Source organism: Lactuca serriola, chromosome 3 (genome assembly GCF_051521515.1).
Source record: "Lactuca serriola cultivar US96UC23 chromosome 3, Lser_US96UC23_V15, whole genome shotgun sequence".
NCBI classification, from domain to species: domain Eukaryota; kingdom Viridiplantae; phylum Streptophyta; class Magnoliopsida; order Asterales; family Asteraceae; genus Lactuca; species Lactuca serriola.
This window is the reverse complement of record NC_136410.1, coordinates 289,351,476-289,375,300: the sequence shown is the minus strand read 5'-3', so window position 1 is coordinate 289,375,300 and position 23,825 is coordinate 289,351,476. Positions and strand designations below refer to the sequence as shown.

Below are 23,825 nucleotides of genomic sequence, written 5' to 3'. Positions count from 1 at the left end.
CTTTTTTACTTAAAGGATGTCTGAAGAAGATACTCACCTTTCAAGAAACCAACATGTTTTCCTGCATGAAGTTTGCTCTTCCGTCTTCTAAGTGACCATTTTTTGCGAAGAAAAATATTTGTAGCATGTTTTTTAACTCTTTTACGCTGGTAACACTGCCATCAAAGTCCTCATGTTAAAAAAATCCTAAAATTTATATTTTATACATACACATGTTTTTTCAAAATGGTTAATTGCATAAAAGATACATTTTTTTACCATTTTTTGGATAAGTCCTAAGAGAAAGTTTTACAATCTATAAACCAAAAGACTAACCTAACTTTTCGTTTTTTCCTTTTTACCCGATTTACAAGTTTACATCCAGTAAAAAGAAAGATATTAGGTTTTTCTTCCGAAAAAAATGATCAAATATTGTCTTTTATGCAAACAACCATAAAAACACAACATTTTGATCACTTTTTAGAGGATGGAAATTAGTAAACCAGGTAAAAAGGCAAAACCGAAAAGTTAGGGACACTTTGATTCATCCAAACATAACAATATAAACACAGAAAACAGAATTACAGATAAATTTACTAAAATAAATGAGTGTATAGAGAACTATTACATCAAGAAAGCATAGCAAGGAGCCAGCTAATGAGCCTACAACAGCCAGAAGTGCACAAAACCGGAAGTCAAATATCACCTGTTCAGTAGCAGACATGGAAACAAATGGATGTATTACAAGACTGCAAGAGAATCCATGGTCATTCATGTTCGAAATCTTATTACATTTAATATCAATAATCATAAATCTTCTCATCATAAAAACAATCAAAACAAATACTATTAAGAATATTAAATAAACATGTATCTCTCTCACCATTGGATCATTCCCACAAACATCGCTCGTGAAAACTCCTCCTGTGTACTGATGAAACCCAATAATCACCTGAAACGCCACACTCACTGGACGAACAACACCCACTGCATGATTTAATTCATCCTCAGCACCCTATATACAAACAATCATTTAGTAATCTACACATTTATAAATTCATAACTAATTGTTGTTATCATTATTGGTATTAATATTACCATGGTGATGGTGGCTGAATCAATAACTTGAACTGCAACATTTTCTGATTTGTATTTACAAACACCATCTTTTCCGGTGTAAGGATAAGATTCCTCAGTGTCAAGTCCACCATTGTATTTGATGTATTCATAAGCTTGTGAAGGCAACCCACCATTGCAACCAAAGTTGTTAAAATCACGAGCACAATCTACAAGTTGTTGTTTAGAGAGAGAAACTGATTTCCCAAAAGCTTGGGCATATGCAGCTTCAAGACCTCCAGTAGTACCCCATGCATCATCAAATCATAAACCAAGAAACAATTTTGGGTTTTTTTTATCTTATGGAGATTTTTTGATGATGATGATGATAATTACCTGAATGTCCAACAAGATCCACAGGATCCTTGGTTCTTGACTGGGCTTACAATTCCTGTTTTCCTCCAATCTTGCTGCAATATATATATATATATATATATATATATATATATATATATATATATATATATATATATATATATATATATATATATATGTATATATATGATAATGAAAATGAATCTTGTTTGTGAAATGAAACATGAAAGATTAGGTAAGATCATACTGTGAGAGGAAGGACAACATCAGTGAGTTTGTGGTTGCCCTTTTGGGTAGCAGAACAGTTTTGTGTAGCTCCGAGTTTCTGTTTGTTGAATTCTTCAAATGTCATATCAGAAAACTCTGTTTCAAACAACACAAAGTATCAGCTGATATGATAACCATTGACACTGGGGCTTTTATAAATTACCTGGAGAGGAAGTGCAGGCCGGGTCAACCCAGGTTTTAGAAAATTAACAAAAGGCACTTAAAATTAACAAATCAAAGTATATAAATTACCTGGAGAGGAAGTACAGGCATACGAGTAAGGAGTAGCAGGAGATGCACATTATGAATAACCATTGATACTGGGGCTTTTATCAGTCAAACTAGAAGGACTAGTAAGCAAAGGTTCAGAGCCAGTGACACCATCAACCATACCATTTCTAGCTGCAGCCTCTTTATCAAGAATATCTTCAGGGTAAACCTTCTTTTTCTCATACTTGGCAAGGCCTTCCCCCATCCAAGGCGCTGCTTCTTGGGTGGAAGAAATAAACTGTAATGGATAAAAGAAACAAAAAAATGAACTGCTAACAGCTTACAGAATCTCATGATAAAATTTCAACGTTGGAGCACATACAGAATAGAAACGGACACACATAGCAACATCAACCATATATACCTAGTTCTGGATTGCTTGCAAGATCTCTCCTCATCACACAGTTACAGAATGGACTTCCCTTTGCAAGCAATGTGCAATTGATCACTCAAAGAGTACGTACATACATAAATGAGTTTATATTCTCTTTTACACGCTGACATTATATGAATTCGTTATATGAATGAGTTATAAAATGGTCAATAGGCGTTACACCAATGGGCATATGGCTTCAAAGTCTGTTTTGATAAAATACAAAGATGATGATGGCGATTTGTTGACTATAACATGTACCTGTGAGCTCGGATTAGCTGAATCGATTGCAGATGGCCTTGTGCTTCCGAATAAAGAACCCTATACCTAAAAATTCAACTTATTTGGGGTTTTTTAAATTGCATATTGCCGAGGTTACCCATGAGCAGGAACCACCATTGTTAGAAGAAGTAGAAGAAGACGAAGTGGAAGAAGAAAAGCCGGTTGAGATCGAGAGTATTGAAGTAGAAAAGAACGGGTCCCATTCCAATTTCGAAAGTGAACAAAACCTGAAAAGGAATCTGAAAAAATACCCGATGATCCAGAGTTGAAAGAAGTTGAAATGGAAGATTGATTGTTTGAATTCGCTCAGTTATTCCGAACCCTCGCACGTACTGGGTTGAGAGAAAACGAGAGAAGCGGAAGCTTGAAAGAAAATAAAACCCTAGCATGTGCTAAAGTGAAGGAAGGTGGCGATGGCTTAGGGTTTATAGAGAGACGGGAGGTAGAGAATGAAGGGAAATCTAGAGGAGAGAGTATCAGAGAGGGGAGAGTGGATTGCAAGGATGAAAGGTAGATAGAAGATAGAAAAAACGAGGCGGGTTTTCAAAATTTTGGGATTTCGTTTCCCCCCTTGTCTACTAAACGAGCGTTTCATTAAAATTATAAAGCGACAGCACTGACGACGCGCGTTTAACATAAAGTGCCCTCCGTGTTTTTTTTCTTGAGACACTAAATCAAGGGAACGCAATAATGCGTGACGTAAATCCTTAAACTTTTGGAGAGATAACACTATTTTAAGGGCACGTCCTTTTGCGTATCATTAATCAGTGCGTGTCGTAAAAAGCGCTTCATTAAAGGCCTGTTTTCTAGTAGTGATCTTTTTGTCTTTTAAGGCTCAAGTATATTATCATCTCAAGTAATACACATTTGATAGCTAGGCTCACATACAAATGAGGCATGTCCAAAATACCATCACTTTAGATTGTAAACAAGGGGATGTTGTAAAACCTTAGTCTTGTTCACCAAGGTAACAACAAAAAGAAAACTACAGAAAAAAAAAAAAAAGAACAAACACCTTTTATTAAGCAAACAAAAAAGGGTTGGAATACTTACAACGAGTATTAACCTATTTATACTAAACAATAATAAACTCCTTATACTAATCCAATTAGAAATCTAAATGGACTCAAAAACATGCAACCAATAAATAGATAAAAACTATTTTCCTATTTTGCCCTTGAAACTAAAACTTCTTGTTTGGATATACAAACCGATTAATCAAACAATCACCCCCTTAATCGGTTTGGTCATACGAGCCATTTGTTCAAAACATTGTTTAATCACCATCTTTTCGAACCATCCCCGATTCTCGATCTTTCCCGGACACCCGACCTTCACCTTGGTCATGTCAAAAGTCTTCTAACAACCCATTTTAATTGGTGACAACACATGTGACATATACCATGGCATCCCGTTGGACATGTTCATTACTATCTAGACTTTTCTAGGATTCACGACCTCTTCCCGGCCACATCCAAAGCCACCCGATTTGAACTTCCACCGCCATAATGTTCACACCGTGTTGTTTGTCCAATCTCTTCCTTTGTTTCGATTACCGTTCTTCAAATAGGCAACTCCACCGACGAAGAAAACAAAGCTACCCGCTTCACCGTTTTCTTTCAATCATGCCAAACGAACCGAATCCAGAGCCACCTGCTTTGACGGATCCTTCCTGCCCGCTTTTCACGCACCTACGTCGGTATCCCCTTATCACGAACAAACCGATCAAGAACGTATTCTCTTTTTTTGACAACCCCGACCTAATCAAACTTGTTCCGAGAGCACTTTTCCACTGAACAACAAGGCAAGATCACAACCACCTTTACCGTCTTCCGTCACCCGCAAAACGAACCGATTCAAAGTCACCCGCTTTGACGTCTTCCCGTTCGTTTACTCCGCACCTCCGGTTAGTCTCTCACAAGCCCGATAAGAAACCGGGGTTGCTTTGTAATCAACCTCGAATCACACCACCTTAAACCGAACCCGGTTCCCGCTGCGTCTGCCCCACACGAAAGGCTACGGTTTTCTTGAAACCGACTCTCAAACCGGCAACGTCTTCACCTCGCTCTGATACCAAGTGTAAACAAGGGGATGTTGTAAAACCTTAGTCTTGTTCACCAAGGTAACAACAAAAAGAAAACTACAGAAAAAAGAAGAAAAAAAGAAGAAAAAAAAAAAGAACGAATACCTTTTATTAAGCAAACAAAAAAGGGTTGGAATACTACAACGAGTATTAACCTGTTTATACTAAACAATAATAAACTCCTTATACTAATCCAATTAGAAATCTAAATGGACTCAAAAACATGCAACCAATAAATAGATAAAAACTATTTTCCTATTTTGCCCTTGAAACTAAAACTTCTTGTTTGGATATACAAACCGATTAGTCCAACATGGATAACGATCTTTCGTCTCGTATTACATCATTGTCGTGAATAAACAATCATCATTCGGTATGATATTAGTTTTTATCGAATCGAAACTACCTTGTTTCGCTGCTTGGCAAACATGCACCATCTTTATGATTTTGTGGTGTATTGTAAGGAAAAAATAACTATTTGTAATAACATTAGAGACAATTGGGTGATTTGTATAAACAAAAAAAAGAGATTATATTTCCTTAATGCGATGTTGGTTTGGTTTGAGTTACAAGATAGTCGGTAAGTTAAAATTGGCACCGTCACAATTTGCAGAATTAAAAGCTTTTATAAAATTTGCTTTTGATCTCGATAAACTACTCAAAATCAATCGGCAAGAGCCAAAGTGCCAAGCTAAATTTTGGCCATTCATTCCAAAATCCAAATTAATAGTCTCATTTGGGCTAGGTGGCTGGTTATTTGGATCATTCGAATATTGGCTTCCAATTTGGATATGGGTCATTAAGATTACTGGATTATCTTCCAAGCATTTAGATTTTTTTGGATAGGGTTTTTCAGTCCTTGTATAATTAATAATAAACTAGAAAATATTAATAATATATATGCTTAATTCCGGTTTTAAACAAGATCCGATTCAAATTACATAAACTTAAAACCAACTTGGTCCGACTCAAAATGGACTTCGATGTTCGAAGAAAGTCATTTTCTATAAGTTTTATTTTCTTAGAACTAGTTATAGTTATTGGTAAAATCATAAAACAAGATAGATCATTAAAATGATTTATTATATTTTTAATTTCATTTTTTTAATCTTTGAGTTCAATCCTAACTAGATATAAATTTTCAGGATATCAAAATCCGTAATTAAGATAAACATCTAGCAAAAATTTTAAGAAATAAAGAATAAAACAAAGATACATGCAAAACAACAAATATCTAATATAAAATCATATTAGTAATTAAGATAGACCATTAAAATCTCAAAAATAACATCTCTAAGATTATAGAAATTTAGTCAAACTTCCAGTCAAAATAGATAACTCAACTCTCATCTCATCTATTATGTGGAGGCAAAGATGAGCCTTCGGTTTTGCATGGCACTGAGCTAACACTACTTGGCCTCTGTAGAAGTTCTCTAGCAAGCTCTTGTAGATCACTCGTGCCACCCTGTGATGGTGGCATGTCTGCTAGAGCTCTGGTGGCGCCACCACTCATGAATTGACGGGGATCCATTTGCCTCATGATCGATGGTTGTGTGGTCCATGAAGGTGGCACCATGGGTTCAAGAAGTGACGAGAGGTCATAGGAACCAAGGAGTGATGTGGCGGTTGGGATGTCGTTGATGGTTATTCCATGTGGCAGAGCTGTTGATTGTGCTGTCGGGGGTGGTGGAGGAGTTGGACTTTCTAACGTTGCTAGGTGGGCTTGGAAATAGGAGAGTTCCGCTTGTAGATTTACCACCTGTATTAGTATTTACATTATATGACGAATATATCTATGAACAAAAATTGTACAAATTATAAAAAATAAATAAATAAATAAATAACAATCAAATAATACATCAAATAAGAACACGAACCTAAGTTTTTTCTATAAAGCATTAGTAAATTCTATTTATAAAGATAGAGCATTCGTATTCATGATTTGATATATTGTGAAAAGCTTTGGGCATTTATGCGCCGATCACAGTTAACACGTGAAAGCTTATTTTCTTTATCTTGAAAATTTACTAAATATCGTCATTATTACTTATTAGGTTATAAAGAGACGCATTTGGATTGTATAATTGTTTTTCATGGTATTTTGAATTTGTCAAAGCATTTAGATATTGGTGGATTTATATTTGAGAAGATTAAAAACGTCGGTGTATTTGGTTTGTAAGATTTAAAACAGATATTATAGAAGCATCTCAAGAAGAGTTCACCCATTTTTACTTTCTAACGCAACCCAACGTTTTCTTCTTAATTTCAGATAAAACATATTTTAATAATAAAAATTGATCTAGTTTTTTTAACAACTAGATATTATTATCACCTACTAACAAAAAGCTAAAAAATAGAAAAAATACAAAACATTTTGAATTATTAGGTTTTGCAACCACAAAGCCCAAGTAATAGAGCTTTTTCTACATCTATTTGAGAACCAATCAAAAGTATGAGTAAAAATACTATAAAAAATGTTGCTTCTTTTCGGTCTATACGTATGAAAGACGAAACTATTTCTATAACTCCAAATCAGTCAAATAGTAACCTCCAGAGCCTTCTTCTTCGTATTTGGTAAAGAAATCATCTCCATCCAAGACAATAATTCAACAATAAAAAGGGAGAGAGGGAATTTGAAGTCTAAAAATCGATCTAGTTGATGGATGAGGTTTTTATAATCCATTAACGAAGGGTTTTTTTAAAACCAATTTGGAATTTGAAATAATTTTAGTTTATGTTTTGCTATCAAACAATGAATTATATGGACTTTTAAATCTAAATCCATTAAAATCCTAAGAAATTCGTCAATCCAAGCACCTCCTGATTTTGATGCTTTTTAAAAAAAAAATTAAGAAAATCTTTTTTAAGAGCGTCTCTAAGGATGAACAGTGTTGATGATTCTTCATGACGGGTTCATGGTGGTACATGCAACTACACGACTTTGAGAAGATGAGGTACGGCCAAATGGAAAAGGTCACAAGCTAAGTAAGCCGCCACCCCCCCCCCCCCCTCTATTATTGTTTGACCAACAGACAAATTTTCAAAAAAAAATTAACTCTTTTTACCCACTACAAATATAACCCTCTACCACTTCAAAAACCACACACTCTCTCCAATTTCATTCTACATTTCCTCAAAAATTTTTCAAACTCTCTCTCATTCCATTCCCCTTTATCCAATTCCATTTTAAATGGATTCTCGTGGAAAATCCAGAAAACCTTATTCAATCCAAAACACAAATGATGCAAAGAAACCGAAAGCGGATTTCAAGATTTTTCATATTCCATTTCCAAAATCCTAATCTCTAATTACCCTCAATATCTACCATAACAACACAAATACAACCAACTACTGATGCAACAAGCCTACAACCAATTTCGACTTTCCATTGAAAATATTGGTTATAATCTATACCACACTTTTCACAATCTACTCCGAAAACCCAATAACATTCCTCTCCTGAAGCATCGCATCTCCATGATGCTCAAAACCTAGAATCTAGCGACGAACACGTTCCCGTCCATCAAACCCAAAATGAAAGTGTCAAAAAGAAGATAAGGAGTGTGACAATCAACAAAGACCGGAGGCTTTGGGAGCGAGTTCTAGATCATTTAATTTGCACGTAGAACGTTCAGATAGTACAAGGTTCAGATACACAACCTCTTCGGATACATAAATTTTAATCGACAATGAGGCGGAAGTGATTCATGTTGACTCACTACCACAACGACAACATAAAGGGAAGAAACCATCATCCACATCCTCACATCCTCTTGAAATATTAGATCGCCACCAAAATCTTCGGTCTCGCCAGTATAAACAAAGTATAGGTAGGTGAGGAAAACGACGTAAGGAAGAAAAATTGTGCATCATTCGAGATACCGAGCAAAGGAAAATTACAGTCTTGGAGGAGGAGATACGAAAGATGAAGGAAAATAAGAGGAAAAAGATATGCAATACTTTATTCATCCATATGACCATTTGAACGATGTGTGTTCAGACCAGTGCTTGCTAAAACACAGTAAATTGCAAAGTTTTATAGTTAAGAGATATATAATTTCATTTTAGGCTTTCAGTTATTGTTTTAGGATTATTATTCTTGTCTTCAATTTTAATTGTCGTTTTATCATTTTATTTATTGATTTTAGTAGTTTACCCTCTATTTATAGAAATGGTAAGATTTATTTTAGTGTTAGACTTTTTAATTCTAATTACTAAATGTGTATTTTTTTTAGGAAAAATAAATAAATGATCTTGGTTATGAAGAATAAGATATATGAATTTTTCATGTAAAATGAGAAAAAAATTAAGAAGAATGAAAGTGACTTGAAAAAAAAATGAGAAGGATGAAAATGATATGAAGAAAAGAAAATTATATGGAGCTAAGGTGACATATATAGGTTATAAGAAATATAGCCTTTTCGACCCTTGCACCCTTATATGATTAATTTTCTATAACATATCAGTTTATTTGAACATATTAGCGTTCAAAATTTAATCCTTTCAATGGTTAAATTTTTTAAATTTTTATTGATTTTTAGAAATTAAAAACTTTATTCTTATAACACTCCTATCTTTCTCATATGTTATATAAATTTTGCTTATATAATTTATATAAAATCTACTTATATAATTGATCATATTTAACAAAACTAACATTTAAAACATAACATTGATATATACTAATAATTAAATACATTGAAAACGATTAAATATTAACTTACAAAATGATTTTTAATCTTTGATTTTTTCGTTGTTTTTAAAATTTTGACAAATAAAATTTAATGAGATGTATGTCTATAAATATATAAATTTTTATTTTGTATAATTATATAAATATACTAACTACACAAAAATGAAAAAACTAATGAATATATATATATATATATATATATATATATATATATATATATATATATATATATATATATATATATATATATATATATAAATTTCGGGGCTAAAATATAAAAAACTTTTAATAAAATTTACCATCTTTATTTTTCTACCAAAATGGTATAAAAAATATTCAAATGATGTTTTACTTCCGACCTACATTGTTTTATGTCATCTTATATACCAAAAAAATACATTTAAGCTGTATAAATTGTCAAAACACCTTATTTTTACAAATTAATTTATATTATTTTAAATTTGACTTGATTATAAAATATAGGTTAATTGTGTTTTATTATATATATATATATATATATATATATATATATATATATATATATATATATATATATATATATATATATATATATATATATATATATATATATATGCAAAAGTTCAACAATGAACCATTTTAAACCATAAAACCAATGAACCATTATTTTTTCAAGTTTTAAATCTTATTATTTATCGAAAAAAATTCTAAAAATATAGAAATTCATTACATTTTATCATTTTTCCATTGATATCAAATTCGATAAAAAAAATTATTTTTTTCATATGTTCAGATTTACATTTTGAATCTACACTATAAATCATTAATTTTGTATACATTTACTATATGAATCTGCACAAATTCACAGTGTGAATTTATACAGATTCATAGTGTGAATCTGCACATACTTTACAACACAGATTTCTCAGGGTGAATCTGCATAGATTCACAATCTGAATTTAAACAAATTCACAGTGTGAATCTAAATAGATCAATTTGTTTTTTTTAAATCAAATTTGATATCAATTGATGGAGGATAAAAAGTTATGAATTTCTATATTTATAGTTTTTATTTATGAAAAAATTACTCTAAAAGTTAAGAAAAGATTGGTTTCTTGGTTCTAAGGTTTAAAATGATTCCTTGTTGAACCCAACCAATATATATATATATATATATATATATATATATATATATATATATAGAGAGAGAGAGAGAGAGAGAGAGAGAAAAGAGAAAGAGAGACTTTATAAAAATATATTATCGTCCTTTAAAAATTTGAAGTGTTTAAATTTTAAATAAATTCTAAACAGTAAAATTAATGTTTATTTATTCGATTAATTAATTAATTTATTATATAAAATAATATTATAATTAATAATTAGTACATAACTAGGTTTATACTATCTTATTGTTAGGTCGTTTAAATAAATATGATCCACAATGTTTCTTATCTTTGCATCAAACCTTTAAACCTTTCAACTTATCTATTAATTACTACATCTTATAATATTTTTAACTAACGACACTTTAATAATTAATTAAAATGTAATGTAAGTTATAATATATTATTTAAGTTATTTTTTATAATAAATTACATATGATTTTATAACGCACAATATTTGTTTAATGATAAACAATATATAAATAAAAGTGATGTAATCAATTTAATTTAGTTATATAAATTTTCTAAATAATAATAACTTTATTATATGCGTTGTTTATTTATTTTATTTGTTAGTTATGAAAGTAATTATTAGTTGATTATTTATTTTATTTGTTAGTTATTAGAGTAATTATTAGTTATTAAAATCATAAAATTCATTAAAAAAATTATTACTAACATATTGTTTTATATATAAGGTCAAATATATATTTTGTAAAATCATTAAATTCATTAAAAACTATATAAAAACACTACCCCTCTAATTTATTGTAATCAAATTAACACAATCATTTAAAATTGTAGTTAAATAATGATTTACATGTCATTTAATTTTGATATTGATATTCCTTCATATCATGTAATTAAAAATATATAATATAAAAAGAAGATATATGGTTTGCCATCGTCTCTAATCAACGGAACACCTTAGGAATCAGTATCATTATGGCGTGACTAATAGATTATATCGACATTTTATAAACCATACGACATGTATAACACCTAGTTTTATTTTTAGTTTAAAAATATATTATTTAACATTTTTCTAATTTTGATTATGAAGATCATTTCAGGTATCAAATGATGTTCTCATTATAATGTATTATAACTTTTAATATAATATTATTTTGACTATTATTATTCTTAATTTAGTGTAATATTCGGTTTCAAGATGTTTCTTATTTTAGGATAGCGGATCGTAATTTGATCAAGTTAAGGTCTGAGGCTTCAAGGGTCAACCTTTGGACCTTATTAGATGATTGATTATGTTGATTAAGGAATTTAAGCCTTTGGTTTATGTATTGGAGCCAAAAAAGGTAAATTAGGAAAAAGTGATATTTTGGGGATTTTTGCATGTATTAATGAATTAAGCTCTATATGCATTAAGTCAAAAGTAATTTGATAAAATTGAAAGACTTGTTAATACCTTTTTGTACATATAAATATCACTGAAAACGGATTTTGGAATAAAAAAGTTATGATTGTTTGAAGCTGGAATGGAATATGAAAAATGGGTCACCACGACATTGTAAGAATGTTACCACAACGCAGTGAGTTGTGCAGCTCAAGCCCATAAGATTAGGTTTTGTCATGTATTTAAAGGCTCTATCTTTGTGTTTTAGTTCATTTTCAGCCTCCATCATATTAGAGAGCTCCTTTGGAGCAAACCCTAGCCTCCATTTTCATAAATTGAGGTCCTTATCTCTCTTCTGATCAATGTTCTTGTGTTTTTATTCCTTTAGAGTTTTGTGTTCTTGAAACACTTGGTTTTAAAGCTTTGAAACTGAAGAGATCATCCCTCATTCCTCTTTCTGGACCTTGGTATGTTCCAATGATTCAAGCTTTATTAGTTTTCATCTTTAAATCCATGTGTATTCGGTGTTTTTGTCCATTTTTATAAAGTTATGGTCTATTTATGGTTTGATTTTGGGAGTTTAGAAAACTCCATGATCTTAGATTCATATTAGACTTCAGATCTGACCTTTTGGTCGAGTTTAGAGAGCATGCATGAGCTATCTTTACTCTATGCATGAAGAAAGTGTGATTTTGGAGTTTTAAGAAACCAGGATTTTAGATTTATTTGATTTTGGGATGTTTCGGACTTAATGGATTAATTCGTCTTGGAGTTGTTGGATTAGGACAACTGTGGCACGGTTTCTGGGTTTTCTAATGTGCACCTGTTAGTAAGAATACTCGATTGTTTTGTCCTTTATGACCACAACGCGATCAAGGGGTTTGGCAGTCTCGTGGTGGTCAAGGATGGTTGACCGTTGACTTTTTGACTAGTTTGACTTTCGATCAAACTCTGGTAGAATTGAGTATTTGACTAAGTACTAGTCTCGGTTTAGCATTAGGTAGCTTACGTTAGTTGTTTTGTTGTTGAGGTTGTTGTTGAGCTTCTATTGATTAGCTTAGGTGAGTCATCTCACTATATAGTAGGACACTAGATGTCAAACTATGCTTGTTGTCTTTATGACTCTTGTTTATATGCTTATAAGTTTTTTGGGCTAGGCCTGTTAGGCTAGGCCCCTTTGTATGTTTGTTGGGTTGGGCGCGTTGGGTTGGACCCTCTGGGTTGGGATTGCATGATTGAAACATAATCGTTAGGGTAGAACTATTATTATATGATATGTGGTATTTTGGGGTATTCACTAAACTTTGTGCTTACATTTTATGTTTAAATGTTGTAGGTGCTTCTGGTAGCAAAGAGAAATGTCTGATGTGATTGTACTGTATCTTCTTATTGATTTTGGGATGTTATGCATTATGACTTTATTACTCTGTTTTTTATTATCAAAACCTTGAATGATTACTCTTTATGGTCGTATGGAATGTTTCATTTGGATTTTAAAATTGAAAAGATTGTCTTGAAATTTTGGAATGTCACAACTAATATAGAAATTACTTATTTAAAAATTTTTGATTATAATAAAATATTTTATTTGGCATTACAAATTATGTTATATATTTAAAAATGTATTTAGCTTCTTAGCTATCAAAAATAGTCATTTTATTTGAATTTTGTGGTTAACATTTATTTAAATTTACAAATTAAATATATTAGCTTAGTAATTCAAAATGTTATATTATTAAAATAATAATACTTTACATCCAATAACATATTTAAATTAATAGTATATTAGGTTGAAAGTTATTAACAATAAAATAATTTAATACCCGTATATAGTTAAGAATGTTAGCATCAAAAATAAAATAATATAATTATCAAGTTTCAATAGATATAAAATCTTTAATCTAAATATAATAAACTTAATTAGTTAAATTAAATGTCATCTATTAAATGTTATATTTCTTGGTAACCTTTTATTTAGTTTAAAAATAATATAATAATTTTAAGACATAAAAATCCTTAAAATTTAATATTATAGTCACTTACTTATTTTAAACAATATCTTATAAACATAAATAATTACTATCTTATAAAGGACGTTACGGTGTTAATTTGTTTAAAACATAAATTCATCTTGCATCGTATTAAATTAATTTATTAATATATAAAAACTATTTAATATTTTAATTTTAATGTTAACTATCTAATTATCAACCTAATATATATAATTTATTAATTTAAATATATTATTGATATTAATTATTATCATTATAATGCTACAATTTTTAAATTGTTAGTTTATTATACTTATTTGTAAATTTAAGTAGGATATTGAACACAAAATATAAATAAAAAATTATTTAACAATATCATATATATATATATATATATATATATATATATATATATATATATATTAAAATTATGATATGTCTATTTCATCACATGATTCACAATAATTATAATATTTTATTAACTTAGTATAAAAACTATTATTTCATACTTACTAAGACTAATTTAGAGAACATATAGCTGACATTATTTTAACTGTATAATTATATTCTATACAACGTACGAGAATTCACATACTTCAATATATATCTAATGATCTTTTTATAAACTAGAAATGAATAAGATAAAAATTTAATGACCAAAATTAACATATTAAAATTTGACACCATTTTGATGTAAATAAATACTATAATATTAAATTTGGCATGATACTATTTATTTACACAAAAAGAGTGCATCAAAGCAAATTGAATGGAAATGTTTATACCAAAATGGTGTAAAAAGAGATTTGGTGTTTGGTTGGAGATGTTCTGAATGTTTGAAGTGATTGAAGTGATTGTCTAAAATTTGAAGTGATCGATGTAATAAAAACTACATCAATTAAGATGGCCATTTTTGACATATAGAATATGCATCATACTTTTATAACTTTCTGGTGATATCCGATTTTTAGGTTGTATGATGGAGATAATCGATGTCGATACAGGAAGGCCTGAGAAAGGCTGTGGAAGCAAGTTACAACTGGGAACACAAGTTTAGATGTCTCAATATCGGAGTTTAACAAAATACACTTGTCGAGCTTCTCCTGTAACTATCTTCTTCTTTATCTTGTACTTTATGGTTCTCTAAGTGATGGAAGAGAAAGGAACCTAGAGATTACCATTTCCATGTATTTAAAGAAATGAGTGATGGAACTAGAAGAGAGAAAAACTAACATGACAATATAACACTAACACTATAAATGGATGGATACCTACTACCCTCCATGACAGTATGACACTAAGACTATCCGTTATGGTCTTCACGACCAAAATCTCCTTCCACCTCCATGTATTTAAAGAAATGAGTGATGGAACTAGAAGAGAGAAAAACTAACATGACAATATAACACTAACACTATAAATGGATGGATACCTACTACCCTCCATGACAGTATGACACTAAGACTATCCGTTATGGTCTTCATGACCAAAATCTCCTTCCACCTCCACGTCACCATCATCGTCTTCCTCAACATAGCCGGGATGGTGCTCAACATCATCTTCATCGTGGTCTGTAAGAGAGAAGAAGAAAGAAGAGAGAAGAATAGAGACAGTCATCCTCATCCGTCCTCCCCAACATGAACCACCACGACCACGAGCCACGACGAGACACAGGAATGGTTTACATGATCGTGGTTCATGACCAGCTAGACAATGGAGACCTTCATCTTAGGTATACCGGACGACCTAATATCGTTAATGGCTACCACCCTCCGATTCACACAAACACCCAAAATGATTATAGTATATAAGGTCGGGCGGAGTGGGTGCGGCCTGGACCCCACTCCCCTTTCCATATAAGCACAAACACCGCCCACAGGGTGCGATCTAGGCGTGGCCGAGACTGTAATGCGGCTTTCGGAGGGAGCGGTCGATGCATGATTTTGATTGGGCAACACATTTGACGGTTGCAAATGGTCAAAAATTGGGTTTTAAATTTTTTTTCTTTTAACCTTTAACATCTATATAAACCTTTCAACCCTTCATATATTTTTTTTTTATCTTTCTACTACATTACCTCTCAAAAAAATCAAATTGTTCGATTCTTCTGAAGAATTTGATGTTATGTTCGATGTTTTTGTCGCTGCTGCTAAATTTGTGGAACAAACGTATGAAGTGGCATGCAGTAAGGCATCCGACAATGCTGAACAGAGAACCCGAAGATTTATGTGTAGAAATCGTGAAGATGCAAGCCAATATCTGATACATGACCACTTTCAAGAAAATGTCACTTTTCAAAGATACTACTTTAGAAGGTGCTTCAGAATGTTCAAACCATTGTACAAATGTATAGTCGAAGATCTAACGAGGGAGTGTGATTTTTTCGAGCAACGGCCCGATGCTAGAGGTACTCCCGGTTTCACCCATTTACAAAAATATACAGCTGCACTTCGTCAATTAGCATATAACATCCCTCCTGATGTGTTGGACGAGAGTTTTAGGATGTCAGCTAGGACCGCATGAGATAGTCTACACTATTTTTGCAAAACTATTATTCAGTTTTATGGTCCAAAATATTTATGTAAGCCTACACGCAATGACATCATGAAATTGGAATCTTGTCATGCTAGCGTACATAGCTTTCCTGGAATGTTAGGAAGTTTAGATTGTCTACATTGGGCATGGGAAAATTGCCCTGCCTCATACCATGGTCAATTTACCCGAGGTGATCATGGGCAACCAACGATCACACTTGAAGCGGTGACATCACATGATTAGTGGATTTGGCATGCGTTTTTTGGTTCTCCTGGATCCCTTAACGACATTAACGTTCTTAATCGTTCACCTATATTTAACAACGTATACGATGAATCTGCACCGGATTCTTTTTTCCAATTGCGTGAAACACCATATAAATATGATTATTATCTAGTTGATGGGATCTATCCTAAGTATGCAGTTTTTGTTAAATCATTGACGTGTCCGAATTATACTCGTCGGAAAAATTAAAAATCCAAGAAAGCTCAAGAAAGAGTTAGGAAGGATGTCGAGTGGGCTTTTAGAGCTCTCAAGAAACGTTGGTTTATATTGAAAAAACCAACAATTTTTTTAAGCGAGGAAAAAATGCATGAAGTCATGTATGCCTGTATAATTAACACTGCATAATATGATTATCGAAAATGAAGGAATAACGATATTTGAGTATGATGAAGAGGAAACCATTCCCGCGACACAAGCAATAGAAATTGGGGGCGACGAGTACATCGAAAAGAGAGCAGATGTTCGTTGCAATTAAACATTTCACAATCTTCGTATGTACTTGGTGGAACACATTTACGGGATTCAAAACATTAACCTCAATTTGGATCCGGAGAATGACCCGGAAGACGAGTTCTTGGAGGACGACTTCATGTAGTGTGTTTATTTTAATCGTTTAATGTATGTTTTTTTTAAGTTTGTAGGTTTAAAATTTCTAGCTTTTATTTATTTATTTTTTTTAAGTTTGTAGGATTTTTATTTAGGCAATGAAATTTAATGTTATTTTTATTTTGAAGTAATGAACTAAATGGTTTTAATTAAAAATGTAGTTTTTATTTAAATAAAAAATACAAAGCGTAGCACCACTCCTTGTGTGTTGTATGAAACCACACTTTTGTGGTAAATGGTTAACCACGTAACGTCTACATGACACTGCGGTTTTATGAAAGAGTGTGACACCACTCCCCAGCCTAAGTAATCAACAAAGTATTTCACAACATTATTCCCTTTTCCTGAAAACATTAACTTTAAGATCACAAAATTCAAACTCTAAAATAATTTTGGTGATCATATATTTTCAATACTTAGTAAGAAGTAAATAATTCTTTTTCTTTCTTATTATAAATAGAACTCGATAGTTAATTATAATTTATACTAATTACGCTTTTTATAATATTGTCCCTATAGCCTATAGGTTTGGATAATGTAAAGGAGTGAAATTTTCGTTTTCGTGAACTTCTGAATTTGAGAAGTTGTAGCTTTTCTCGTATGGTCAAGGCGTTATAATTAGGGGTGATAATTTATGACACGACATAATAAAAACACATGATACGAAACGAAATTGGGACGAAACTGAAATTTGAATTCGTATTCGTGTTAATTATAAAAAACACGATGTCGTGTCGTGTCGTGTTCGTGTTCAAAATTTGACACGATTTAGTAGTTCTTTATCGTGTTTGTCGTGTTATATTTGATAAAGTATTCATTAAATAAACTAGTTTTTTTTGTATATGTTATATTTTTCGTGTCGTTTTTTAATTGGTTTGTTTTCGTGTTAGTTTAAAAAAACACGACGTCGTGTCGTGTTCGTGTTACATAAAATATTGTCGTGTCGTGTCGTGTCAGACATAAACACGAAACCAAAAACAAGAAACGATAACACGATTTATCACCCTAGTTATAATCGATAAACAAACTATTTTAGCAAGTTATGTATCTAACTGAAAACGTAACATTTATTTTTATACCTTTTTTTTTAAAATCACAATTAGCTAATTAATAAGTAATTATATATCTTTCATTATTTAAAAAGAATCTAACTAATACTTAATATTAATTGATTTATTACATAATTTCTTCGTAAAACTCCAAATGTTATATGATTGTGTCAGTTCTTATTTCGATTTTTTTTTTACTAAATGCGGAAAAAAAAATGTAATGAACATTACAAAAATACCAAAAAGTTTTATGAGTGAAACAAAAGGCCGACAATCTCCTTGAAATACCAACGAATCAGGTTTTTAGTTGGAACGAAAACCGACCAAATTAAGCCAATTATTATTATTCAATCAAAACAATTCTCTCCATTGATTTCATCAATTTCTTTAATTATTGTACCAAATAGTATATTTTTAAATATGTAATAAATAGAATAACTATTGAAAAAACGAAAATAAGCACTTTCATTCTCTCTCTCTCTCTCTCTCTCTCTCTCTCTCTCTCTCTCTCTATATATATATATATATATATATATATATATATATATATATATATATATATATATATATAGGTTCAGGTTCATTTGAGACCATTCTAATTTTGTGAGACCGTGAGACCAAATCTAAAAATAATTTTAAAATGCAAAATAAATGGAAAAATCCAAAAATTATTTTTTTAAATATTATTTTCGGAACTTAAATTAACTAAAAAAAATAAAAAAAAATCCTGTTTTTTTTTTTTTTAAAATACATGAAATAATCTAAATAGAATTATTACACTAACATATTCTAAAAAATAATTTTAAAATGCAAAATAAATGGAAAAATCTAAAAATTCTTTTTTTAAATATTATTTTCGGAACTTGAATTAACTAAAAAAAAATAAAAAAATAAAAAAAAATTCTATTGTTGTTGAAAAATACGTGAAATATTCTAAATAGAATATTACACTGTACATATTCTAAAAATAATTTTAAAATGCAAAATAAATGGAAAAATCAAAAAATTCTTTTTTTAAATATTATTTCGGAACTTGAATTAACTAAAAAAAATAAAAAAAAATAAAAAATGCGTCTCACGGTCTCACAAAATTAGGCCGTCTCACATGAACCTAACCATATATATATATATATATATATATATATATATATATATATATATATATATATATATATATATATATATATATATATATATATATATATATATATATATATAGAGGTTCAGGTTCATTTGAGACCATTCTAATTTTGTGAGACCGTGAGACCAAATCTAAAAATAATTTTAAAATGCAAAATAAATGGAAAAATCAAAAAATTCTTTTTTTAAATATTATTTTCGAAACTTGAATTAACTAAAAAAAATAAAAATAAATAAAAAAATATCCCCCTTTTTTTTTGAAAAATACGTGAAATATTCTAATAAAATATTACACTGACATATTCTAAAAAATAATTTTAAAATGCAAAATAAATGGAAAAATCTAAAAATTCTTTTTTTAAATATTATTTTCGGAACTTGAATTAACTAAAAAAAAATAAAAAAATAAAAAAAATCCCGTTTTTTTTTTTAAAAAATACGTGAAATATTTTAATAGAATATTACACTGTACATATTTTAAAAAATAATTTTAAAATGCAAAATAAATGGAAAAATCCAAAAATTCTTTTTTTAAATATTATTTTCGGAACTTGAATTAACTAAAAAAAATAAAAAAAAATAAAAAAAATAAAAAAAATGCGTCTCACGGTCTCACAAAATTAGGCTCTCACATGAACCTAACCATATATATATATATATATATATATATATATATATATATATATATATATATATATATATATATATATATATATATATATATATATATATATATATATATATATATCGAATACATTTTAAGACAACCCCTATTTTGTTTTTTCTTGAAATATATATTGAAGACATAATTAAATAAGTTGATTGGTTATTTTTTTTAAAAATCAAATGCATATAAATAAAAGTAAATTGAAATTTTCATGTCTTGTTTATTTAGTTTGAAAACTACTATAGTTAATTTGATTTTAATTTAATTAAAATATTTATTTAGCAATTGTTTGTTCGTTTAAAATATCCTTGTTATTAGGCTTTTAAGACCTACTTCGTACATCATAATATGATTGTCTATTAAAGAAGTTCCTTTTACGACCCAGGGTTAAATATGCAATGTAAACTAAAGTATGATTTGATTATGAAATATTGACACATGACATATGACAACTCAAAACCTTGAAGTTTACTCAACATGACAACTATTCAAACCAAAAAGAAACAGACTTTGTGTAGATCCCCACACAAAGCTTTATCTTCATACATGTATTTTTCTTTAAATCTTTTGATTAATTTGTTATATACGCAATGCAAGTGTTTTAACACTTTGTTATATTCTATGTGTTGGTTTTTTATTTTCCAGTCTTATATTGGTATGAATTCATCTATTTAATTTGATATCTAGTCATGTTTTTAGTTTGAGGTTATGTCAATTGGGTAATGTTTTGACAGGTTAGATTTCAATTCGTATATATAATTTGTTTGGTTCATAATATATATATATATATATATATATATATTATATATATATATATATATATATATATATATATATATATATATATATATATGACATAACGTTTCAATTTAATAGATTAATTTAAACATTTAAAAGAACATTGTGATGCCTATTTTTTTTCTCAAGCTAGTACTATATCTCATTGATTCAAAGTAACAAATCTATTCTAATAAATGAAAGTTTTTTTTGCCACATGTCACACTCTCATTCAATTTGTTAAATGTCATTTTGTGGTTATTTTGAATTAATTTTTTTTTCCACATGTCATTTTATGAGTTTTTCTATTTTAATAAATTCCACATAACATTTTAATGTAATAATTACAATAAATATAGTAATAAATGAATATCAAATTTATTAATGGACTAACCTTCTTATTTTAAAATTCCAAAATTAAAGCTCATTAATTTATTTTGTTTATTTATTTAAATTTAAAAGATCAAAAATCAAATTTAATAATTCATTAATTTTCTTATTTTCTTATAAATCAAAGTTCTTAAATATTGAAACCTTTATATTTAATTTTTTAATTAACCCATATAATACATGGGTATTACACCTAATTATTATTATTATTATCATTAACTATATGTATATATACGTGACATTACACGGTATCCCCGTTGATAATGTGAAGATGGAATCACATTTTAATTTCTCGTGTAATTTTTCACGCCAAGACGTCATGTGAGGCATACGAAAGTTAATTTCATCTTCCTTAATAAATGAAAGTTTTTTTTGACACGTCTCAATCTCTCATGATTTTTCACACTTGTCATTTTATTATATTTTTTAGAATAAATAATATCCACATGTCAATTTGTAGTTTTTTTTTTAAATTTTAAATTAAAAAGCCACATAATACTTATATATTTATATATGTAAAGTATTGAATGTAATTAATAGTATCTTCATTCCTTATTTTAAATTTTATTAAAAAAAATACTTAATGTTTTTAGTATTTAATCAACCCGTGTAATACACGGGTTTTACACCTAGTAATTTAAGAATCACGTTCATAGAATGATATTTGTCTAATACACTTGATTTTCAAGTCACATATGCTATTAATTAAGATTCGAAAACACAATGGTATAAACGCTAGTAATGGACATAAGTATCTAACTTGAAGATATAGGTTCGCCCCAAAAAGGATGTACTATTTTTAACTATATATAGTAAGATCCCAATTACTCAAGATGATAAAATTGGTGGAATTAGGAAAAGAAAGCAAAGGGTTTTCCCATTAAAGAAACTAATTGTTGATAAAACTAGTTTTGATTCGAGAATAATCGATAACATTAGAAGATAGAAAGAAAGATCGTTAAAATATTTGATTGAAGATAATAGCTATACAAGCATTGTGAAAATCTTGTTTTCCAAAATAAGACTTAACTTCATTTTGTAAGCATTAATTACTTAGATTTACTAAAAATAAACTCATTGCGTTTTATAATTATAAGAAATATAATTACATTTACCAACAAATTAATATTTAAAAGACACACACACATACCCTTATTTCGTATATTATACCAATAAAAAGAAAATTATTGTCGGGTTTATGTACAACAGTACAAGTGAAAACTAGTTCAGTATATGTTTGTAACCGAAGAAATTAATATCTATGTCACTAGCATATATAAAGTACAATAGTCAAACAGTCAATACAAGTATATAACTATTTAATTATCAAACATAACGTCAAACAAGGACCCCGAAATATTGGTTTCATTTCGGCTTTGTGTGTATGAAAGAAAGACAAGATGTCGCATTATTTACAAACGAAACTATTAAAATAAAGTTCAGTCTATATACGTATATTATCACTAAAATATGATATTGACGCGTAACGCTCTTATCGCATGAAAATTAAATAAATAAAAAAAAACAATATCATTTAATTTGTGTAGCAAGTGTTGTAAAAGCAATATAATTCAGTGCACTATATGTGTATTGTTTGAGAGAGATAGTGATGAAACCTGTTGTTGAAGAGCAAAGATGTGAGAAACACAGCCATAGACGGGGTCTTTAAGTCTCGCCTGAGCTTCATAACAAATGGTGACCACCGCATCATGCCGCCTTTGAACAGGAAGATGGAACAAGAGTTTAGAGACATTGCTAGCTCCAAACACTTTATGTACGGCCGCAAAATGGGCTGCACCTTGATCAGAATCGAAATAGGGTGCAAATATACACCCTGCAACGCATTTCCTCCTCAAGAACTTGCAAGCTCCGCAAGGCCCGCCACCACTACTTCCACCGCCACCACCGCCACTGGTGCTGCTAGTGCTAGGATTTGAACTCATTTTGATGTGGGTTTTCTGGGTTTTATAGAATCTTGAACATGGGATAATTAGGGTTTGTGATGAGAGAGAGAGAGAGAGAGAGAGAGAGAGAGAGAGAGAGAGAGAGAGAGAGAGAGAATTTAGGGTTTGGTGTGTGGTTTGAGAAGAGAGGGATTATAAGAAGAAAATAAAAGCTTTGAAGGCACGCCAAGAAGCAAACCCGAAATTAGACAGATTGCGTGAAGCAAACATACCATACAACCAGCTGCTTATTCTTCATCTCGTGAACTCGGATACACAACTCCCATGCTTTCTCTCTCTAGATTTCTCTCTCTCTATATATGTATGTATAGGTACGTATATATGTATATCTTTTGATGATGAGTTGATATATATGCATATCTATAGATACAAGATTGCTTTACACAACAAAAGATGTAAAGAAAGTTTACTTTATGTCATTATGTTTTCGACAAATGCACTTTGCACCCTATACTTTAATGTTTAGAATGATAGTCCTCAACTATACAATAATCAAATTGTTAATTTAAGGAATTTAAACATGACACCCTTGCTAATGATAACTCGG

At 29.8% G+C, this 23,825-nt stretch overlaps 1 protein-coding gene across 1 annotated transcript; it reads right to left on the bottom strand.

Annotated features, from left to right (window-relative positions):
* Window positions 1–5,955: 5,955 nt before the first annotated feature.
* LOC145094058 (LOB domain-containing protein 30-like) lies at window positions 5,956–23,589 on the bottom strand. The gene is made up of 2 exons (XM_079032323.1): window positions 22,931–23,589; window positions 5,956–6,444 (listed from the first exon to the last, which is right to left on the bottom strand). The coding sequence occupies exons 1-2, from the start codon at window positions 23,255–23,257 to the stop codon at window positions 6,037–6,039; spliced, it is 735 nt and encodes a 244-aa protein (XP_078888449.1). The 5' UTR covers window positions 23,258–23,589; the 3' UTR covers window positions 5,956–6,036.
* Between the last annotated feature and the right edge of the window lie 236 nt (window positions 23,590–23,825).

What these genes read in the sequence shown, in the direction of transcription:
- LOC145094058 (XM_079032323.1), bottom strand. Translation starts at nt 23,257, where the DNA reads ATGAGTTCAAATCCTAGCACTAGCAGCACCAGTGGCGGTGGTGGCGGT. An exon ending in TCTTTGCTCTTCAACAACAG is followed by an intron (nt 6,445 to 22,930) that starts GTTTCATCACTA and finishes ATACTAATACAG; the next exon opens with GTGGTAAATCTACAAGCGGA.